Source organism: Monopterus albus, unplaced genomic scaffold (assembly GCF_001952655.1).
Source record: "Monopterus albus unplaced genomic scaffold, M_albus_1.0 scaffold225.1, whole genome shotgun sequence".
Classification (NCBI taxonomy): Eukaryota; Metazoa; Chordata; class Actinopteri; order Synbranchiformes; family Synbranchidae; genus Monopterus; species Monopterus albus.
This window is the reverse complement of record NW_018128105.1, coordinates 477,614-485,864: the sequence shown is the minus strand read 5'-3', so window position 1 is coordinate 485,864 and position 8,251 is coordinate 477,614. Positions and strand designations below refer to the sequence as shown.

Sequence of the window (8,251 nt, the reverse complement as noted above, 5' to 3'; positions counted from 1 at the left end):
ATTATACATTCATTTTATTTAGCTCTTTTTACTATAAGGTCTCCCTTTTCACTCAGAAGCATACATTTTTTATTGTTTTCCTTCTCAGTCTCAAAGGTGGTAACATTTGAGATGTGCTGTGTGCTGCTCCCTCCATGTTATTGACTCCATGCACATGAGAGCCTGTGTGTGTGTTTGTGAGAGAGAAAGACAGAGAGCACATCCTGAAACTCTCTGGTATTCTGATATATTATTCTGATAATGATAATAGTAAGAATGTGTTAATAACACAAGAGCTTTTTAACAACCTTTCCTTTGATATCTAAAAATCAGGTTAGTGTTGGACTATGCACATCACAATTAAACCAAAAGACATTTGATGGAGTGACAACCATGACCTGAAGCACCACATGCTACACCTTTTAAAATTTACTAGAACAAGACACTGTGGGAATGAAGTGTCTCTTTTCTCTTTGAAACTGAAGGTACTGTGCTTTCCATGGGACATCAGTTCAACCAGCTCTAACCATGGCTTAGATAGGCCACATCTGGGTTAATGTTTTCTGTCACTTGACTTTGTGCTGTTTTTTAGAAAAGACTTAACACTGTGTCCCAAAGGGGATGCACAGTGTCTTACCTTGCTTAGAGATCACTTTGTTGATATGTCATTGACCCCACCCTTTGCAGGCAGCTGTAGTACACCTGCACCTGGTTACATACTCATAGATGATTTAACTGAAGCTATTTTCAGGGATTCAAAAACCAGGCAGGAGTTACAGCAATTTCTGGGAAGTCAGGGCCCCCTTATTAATATGCAAATATATGCAGAAAGATGCTTCAAAATCCAATCAGATAATCAATTACACAAACGTTATTTGTGGTGTAAATATGAAATATCTATTATGTGGGGCTGTCTGTGGATCAGTGGGTGGAGCAGTCATCTCCCAACCGGAGAGTCGGGGGTTTGAATCTTGGTGCCAGCAGTCCACATGTCGAAGTGTCCTTGGGCAAGACACTGAACCCCCAAGTTGCCCCAAATGGTTAGAGCCATTGGTTGAGTTGGTGCCGCAGATGGCTGCCTTGGTTCTGTACCGGAAACAAATTCCTTGTGTGTAACATACCTGGCCAAATAAAGGTGACTGATTGTGACGTAAATGTGTCTATATAGAGTCAGCATACAGTTTGGCCTACTATGGTGGCAGGGCATAAAAAAATAAAATTAAATTTAAGGACAATTACATAACAAAACTCAAACAGTGCATGTTATAAACCAGCTGAATACGTGGTCTTAAACGTCAGACTACTGCACTTCCCTCCCAACCACACGTGGCGCTACAACCAAAACAAAGCTGTCTTTTTTGAAGGGCGGTCCTTCTTTTTTTTTATTCTCCTCAGCCTGTACTGAAAACACGGTGGACGGTCGGTGCTAGTTGACAGTCAGCTCAGCTAGCCATTTTCTGTATTATTTTCACAATATTGTGTGTTTCATATGCAGAGAAATGTGGTTTATTTATTTACTGAGCTGGCTGTCGTTGGTGATCCAGATATCCTTCGTCACTTTAGCAATAGGTGAGTGCATGCTGACATATCCAACAAGTGCTACTAGAAAGAAAGAAAGCAGTGCTACTATACTAGCTAATATTTGCTGGCTAATGGTAGCGGACCGAGACTGCAGGAGTAGCTGCCCCAATAAACGTTATTGAGGCTTCGTTTCACAAAGTGACGGTGCTGTGTCTGTTTACCCATCGACACGCAATTCCCCTAACATTAACCTAACCACATCCACTGAAGGGGGACGCTACGTGAAACCGAGATTTTAACAGGGGAACACTTTTCAACACAAGAGCGGCTCCATTAGCATTGACCAAGGTGTTAATAATAACATGCATGTAATCCAGGAATAAAGAAGTTACATATGTTAGTGCACTGATAGCTGACTAACTGCTTAGCTAACTAGCTTTCCACTATTGTAAGATACGGGCGACCAAGACAAAATGATGTTTTTAACTTATAACAAGGCTACAAATTATTGGTGTTATGACATTATGTAAATGTATCTAAGGGTATAATGTTATATTTAGGCATTTCTTCATGTCTAAATAGTTTTCTTGGAACACTGGATAAACTACTGCTCACGTTCGATGTAATGTTAGCCTTTAGCCGTACATATGTTAACACATTTATATAACCTATATACCTCAACGTTACATTTAAACTAGTCAGTCAATCGGTTAGTGCATCAGAAAGCGTCATAATGTCTGACATGCAACAACGTTACACACTAACATTCTGCAACATGAAAGCTAACGTGAGCTAGCCAGTTATGCTTCAGACCTAACGTTAGCTTGCATTCTTGCTTGTTTACATTAGTAGGTTTGTTGACAAGCTGGCTGCCTAACATGCGCTACATGCTTTGCACAAACATTGCCAACAATATGTTTGGTTTCCTCCAAAACGTTGCGAACAGCCTGCATGTCCACTTTGTCAATAAGTTATGTGGCTACGTAACCGCATCTGCTGCTGTCACCTGTGGCTACTGACTGCGGTATGTTAGTAGTAGTCACACCCTGTCACAGATACTTGTTAGGCCTCCGTCTGCGCCTGTTTTTTAAGCCGTTTACTTTGTATTAGCCTGCAGACTGGATGTCTTTGTTGTTTTTCTATGTATTGCCATGCAAGTACAGGAAATCTAGCAGAAAGGGCAAAATACGTTAGATCAAATCAGGCAGCATTTATTAATGTTGATAAGTTGACACCTATGAATTTATCAGTGATTAAAATGTTTTACCAATGCTGTATAGATTTGTTATAAGTCATTCATTAGAACAACCTTTGGGTTGCCAGATTGTGAAAAATCCCTGGCTACTGGTGTTTTCTAAACTTCAGCATTAATCTTGTTTTCTTTTTAGCTATAGTGTCTCCTACGTTCACTGCAAAGACCTCTTCAATAGACGATCACTGGGAAACATTAATATTTATTACAGCACACTTGGCTTCTCGGAAAGTGACGAAGTCTTTAGCATTTGTCAGTGGATTACTGACGCTGGAATTGATGTTTCTTGTCTGCTCTGTGGCTGATGTCATGGTCTGCTAATACTAGCAGACAAATAGTGAATCCAAAAGTGCAAGGCAGTCTGCTGCTGGCTGTCACTTTTTCTCTCTGCTCTGTCTTTTGGAAACTGCAGATTGTCTTTATGTGATGACACATAAAATCTTTCATGAGCTGTTTTTCTGCAAGCCCTGCCACAAATGTTTTGACTAGTTTGATCACTGCTTTTTTTGCCTTGTGTTTTAAATTATGGACTGCTGTTGTTGGGTCAGTTTTTCTTGCTTTGCCTTGGCTGCTGACCAGGAACAGGTATTAAATCTCAGTATCTTTTGGGTACTAAATGAAATCTCCTTAGTGTCAAGTATGGAAAACTGTCAATTACCTAAAGCTGTTTTGACCATTTGGTCTGATTCAAACTGTACCTTTTTCATACAAGCTTTGCAAGTTGAAACATTTAACATTTGAGACCTACAAAGAAAATTCTAGAAAGGTAAAGTAAGATTCTGAACATATCGCTTTTGTGCTCAAGTGCCACTTGAATAGTGCTACCTAAACTATTTCATCATGACTTTAAAGAGATTTCAAACAATACAAGTTACCAAACTACATGTCTGGTATATTGTAAAATGTTCTTACTACACTATCAAAGTAAACCAATCAACATTTATTTTTAGTAATAGTTGATTTCCAGTAGAAGTGGTGTATTCAGTAAATACATTTTCCTACCTCGGTGAATATTTCAAAGTACTTTGTACCTGTGGCTCGTGTTAATAAATAGATGTACTGAGACAGCAGCCTACTTTTTCCTGGTTTTCCTGTTCCCTGCCTTAGCACCTAACTGTATCTTTATCTTCACTCAGCTGCTGGCCTGTACTACTTGGCAGAACTAATAGAAGAATACACAGTAGCCACCAGTCGAATAATAAAGTACATGATACTGGTAAGGCAGTGGATATACTGCAGAGCAGTGTTTTTATTTAGGCACTTGCATACTGTTAACAGCTGCTGAGTCAAACTGCTGTGTCCAGTTCTCCACAGGTGTACTGGCAGGTCTCTATGTTTTTGAAGGCTTCCCAGCATTGATGGTGGGAGTTGGCCTATTCACCAACCTGGTGTACTTTGGCCTCCTGCAGACCTTCCCCTACATACTGCTGAGCTCCCCGAACTTCATCCTCTCCTGTGGTAAGTATGACAAACTAAAGCCACTGCAAATAGCATCACTTTCTTGTCCTTTTTACGTTTTCTGACATTGTTTTCTTCGTCTTTACTTTGTAGTGTTAGTGGTGGCAAACCATTACATGGCCTTCCAGTACTTTGCATCAGAGTATTATCCATTCTCAGAGGTAATTTCATCTCAGACATAGCATCAGAACTAATCTGATCTATCATATATTGCTTTTATGAAGTATCCTACCATTACGTTTCCTCTGATGATAATTGGCTTTTTCTTGTTCCTGATTGGCCGCAGGTGCTGGCGTACTTCACCATCTGCCTGTGGGTGATTCCCTTCGCCTTCTTTGTGTCACTGTCAGCAGGGGAAAACGTGCTTCCATCCACCATGCAGCAAGGAGGTGAGTTTTTCTTGAGTCAAAATGGACACCACTTTCTTTTTTTAAATTTACGGTTGTTTTGTGGGCATTGATGATGGATGTTGTAATTAATGACACTTGCCCTTTTTTTTATTTTCTTCTCGTGTTCTCTTTCCTGAAGGAGGCAGTGCTTCCCAGCCGACAGAAAATGTACTGAGGAGCTTGGACTCGGCACAGCCTCAAGGATCAGACATGTGAGAGTGTGTGTATGTGCTGGAGATTAAGTGCAAGCAGGAAAGGCTGTGGGAATTTGTTTCTGGATGGCACTAAAAGGAAGCAGTGGCCATAAGGGGACAAAGAGGACGGACCAATGGGCAGAAACAGCGCTTCCTGCTGGACGAACTTACACGAGGCCACGTTAGTCTGTCTTTGTCTTTCTGTTTGTCTGTATTGACTGCCAACATCTGTTAGAGACCACACTGAGGGGGATGTAGCGGCTTTCTTATTTTCACATTGGACTCCTCCTTTTTTAAGCTTTGGTATTAATATGTACAGTATATATACAGGGTTTGAAATTAACAGCCACCAAATACCTGTAAATTTGGACTTTGGCAGGTAAATCAACATCACCTTTCTTCTACTCATGACGTCCGCTGTCATTTGTGTGTTGTAGGTCTGACTCACAAAGTAGCATTGAAGACAGGTTAGATACAACACAACAAAAGTAAAAAGTTCAACTCAAATGAAGAAGGTGGGATGGCGATTAAAGACTTAGAGGCAGAGACAGCTTCAAGGTACTGTACTGATGTCCAAGCTTGGACTTTGGTGTGAGATTATCCTAGAAAGCCTGAAAGTTGCAAAAACACTTCCAACAGGAATGCTACAGTTCACCATAGAACTATTTAAGATCCGTTAAAATGAGGAAGGGCAGTCTGTGGTCTCAAGGAGTCAGCTTCTGATCTATGGAGATGTCCTTTTCTGATTACAAGATAGGACATAGTATTTATATTCTCTACCCTGACATGTTAGATCAGTGGAAATGGATTAAATAAAGCCACCTGAGAAGGAAGAATGACTTTTCACCCTTAAGTTGGTGAACTAGTAGAGATCTCTCCCACTCTATCATCCACATTTGGCCACATAAACAATTCCACATGTGAAATCGGTTGTTTTCTTGTCTTGCATCTTCATTAATCACCAGCATTGCAGTCTGTTTTTTGCCTCCTTTTAAGAATTCAAAGTAATAACAAACTGATTTTCATGCATTGAATGTCGAGTAAAGCCGACATCAATGAGAAATGAAACAATCCTGAAGATCGAACCCGTGCAGTGACTCTCGTAAAGCTTATGATTGTTGGGGACAAAAGCGGTTTGATGAAATATTAAAAGAAAGGCTAAAATTCTTTTTACCAATTATTGAGTGTGATTTATTGTAGACTGGTATGCACACATCTGTATAATAAAATAAAAGATTTTGTTGAAATTACTTGCAGTTTAAATGGCTCTTTTCAAGGACAAAAATAGAAATACTACTCCTCATCAATTCCAACTGAGTCAGGTAAAGTTGTATTTGTAGCATGATGGATTTTTCAAGTCTGAACTCCACACTGTCAACAAGGTGTGTATGTGCCAGACTTTCTAGCTGGATGCTAATACTGTGTGGTATCAAAGTCCCAGGTGGCTCCGTCACAGAGGGTACACCAGGTTGAGGCCAGTGTGCACTTTCACCCCCACTGAGGTGTGAAGTGCTTCATGAAGTAAAGGGAAAAAGACAAAGCCATGACACATGCACACACACACATACACACCTTTGGCTGACAGGCCACAGATCACATTTACACACACACACACACACACACTGTTGACTAACTCTCACCTGGATCCTGAGTCAGTTCCGTGGGGGGCATCAGTGAAAGTGCACGGATGCATCTGTGACAGGTGACCCATTTCACTGAGATGTTCTCACCTTTCTCTCACCCTTCTGTTCACCCTGCTTCTGGAACTGTAGCATCTGGAGTGTGTGGCATCTTTAATTTTGTCACTTTGAGTGAGGTGGCTGGATGTTTGGTGAGCGAAGACTTTTATGCCTGTTAATGCTTTAGACTGTACTGAGGTCACTGCTGGACTTCTGTGAAATATGTTTATATGTTTTCCCGTATCAATTCGTCTAATTATAATAAATGTGTCATTCATTTGAGGACATTAAATCTAAAACTTATTTTCTACATCAGACCAAACAATGCAAAAATAAATATTCAAAACATTGAAAGACCAGATGAGATCATGTTTTAATGCATGCCTTACAAAATTCCATCTAGTAGAAGCCCCACTACATCATGGACGCTCAGTAGTGTCCGGGCTCCAGCACCTCAGCCAGATGCATGGCCACCTCTGTCCAGGGGGAGGTGCTCCGCCCCGCCCCATATCCTCGATGCTGGACTGTTATGATGTCCTGTGGCTTGAAGTCCCAAGGAGAGACAATCCTAGATGGGAAGGCTCTGGGGAAAAGCACCCTCTCAAGGGTATCCAGAGGCAGATCAGGGGCAGCACGAGGTGTACTGTCCCACTTCGTAGTATACTGAGGCTGCCTGCTGCTATGGTCCCTCCATACTGTGACACTGTCCCGAAGGTCTGGCTCTGTGAAGGGTTTCTCTGGCTCAAGGCCCGTATAGATGGTCCAAGGCCTGGAGGCTGTAGGTGGCTTTGAGGAAGTGATCTTGCTGTCCTGACCCGATGAGAGGCATGAGGTGTGGTACTGGCTCACCTGGACTCTGGGGGTGAAATCCATTAGGAGGGGAAAACCTTTCTTGTTGGCCCACTCTGCCATTCTCTCATTTATCAGTGTCTAAAATCACACATAGATTGGGACTAAGAAAATGTCTTTGCACATAGAGTACTAGTACAATAAATAGTTTTTTTTATGAAATGTGTGTTGCCCTAAAATTTTGGATTAATGGATTTCCATAACATACAAACCCTTTTGTGGAGATGATTCACTTTGGCCATGTCCACAAGATCACTGTATAAAGTGCGAACTAGCTTCCTCTCCTCCATTTCTTTGTTCTTCTCTGCCTTCCACATGCAGCTTTTCAGATATCTACACATACAGTACATACAGGAAGTTTGTAAAAAAAACAAAAACAAAACTATTTTATATGAAATGTTTTAAGTGGTGTGAATTGTTTCTTTAGATTGTTACCTTGCTACCTTCCTGCGGCACCAGATGTGGGCCAAATCCAGAGGTGTATGTCCCATGCTATCCCGGGCCAGCACATCTGCCCCGGCCTGCACGAGCATCTCTGTGCAGTCAAGGAGTCCTTCAGATGCAGCCAGGTGCAGCGGGGTCTGCCCTGAATCTGTGGCACTGGTGGTAAAAGCATAAAAACAACTGTTTTCTCAGCATCATTATTATCTTCAGTATCATCACCTCTGTGCCTGTTGCCACCATCACTGTTGTCATTGTAATTATCATCATTTCTTGCAGCAGCTACAAACTCTCAAATCAGTCATCTATTTTTCAGCATAATTTCACTTTTGCATGGAATAGTTAATATTATTTACTCTTTCTATTCTAAGCTTCTCACTTTGAGATGTATTTGACAGCTGACTGTAGATGGAACCGACTGATAACCCTGCATGAAAGAATATTTCAGAGTAAGGCTCCTACACGTTGACGTCAGCCCCATTCTCCAGC

General features: G+C 41.3%; 2 protein-coding genes across 2 annotated transcripts; one reads left to right on the top strand and one right to left on the bottom strand.

The window, feature by feature from the left end:
• The first annotated feature begins 1,375 nt into the window (after window positions 1-1,375).
• Window positions 1,376-4,815, top strand: tex261 (testis expressed 261). Its single transcript, XM_020619731.1, has 6 exons — window positions 1,376-1,548; window positions 3,889-3,968; window positions 4,057-4,210; window positions 4,304-4,371; window positions 4,497-4,599; window positions 4,739-4,815. Exons 1-6 carry the CDS (start codon window positions 1,479-1,481, stop codon window positions 4,813-4,815), a joined length of 552 nt encoding a protein of 183 aa, XP_020475387.1. The 5' UTR covers window positions 1,376-1,478.
• A 2,011-nt stretch (window positions 4,816-6,826) lies between these two features.
• On the bottom strand, window positions 6,827-8,245 carry ankrd53 (ankyrin repeat domain 53). The gene is made up of 4 exons (XM_020619660.1): window positions 8,225-8,245; window positions 7,757-7,921; window positions 7,534-7,654; window positions 6,827-7,402 (listed from the first exon to the last, which is right to left on the bottom strand). Exons 2-4 carry the CDS (start codon window positions 7,852-7,854, stop codon window positions 6,902-6,904), a joined length of 720 nt encoding a protein of 239 aa, XP_020475316.1. The 5' UTR covers window positions 7,855-7,921; window positions 8,225-8,245; the 3' UTR covers window positions 6,827-6,901.
• Window positions 8,246-8,251: the final 6 nt, after the last annotated feature.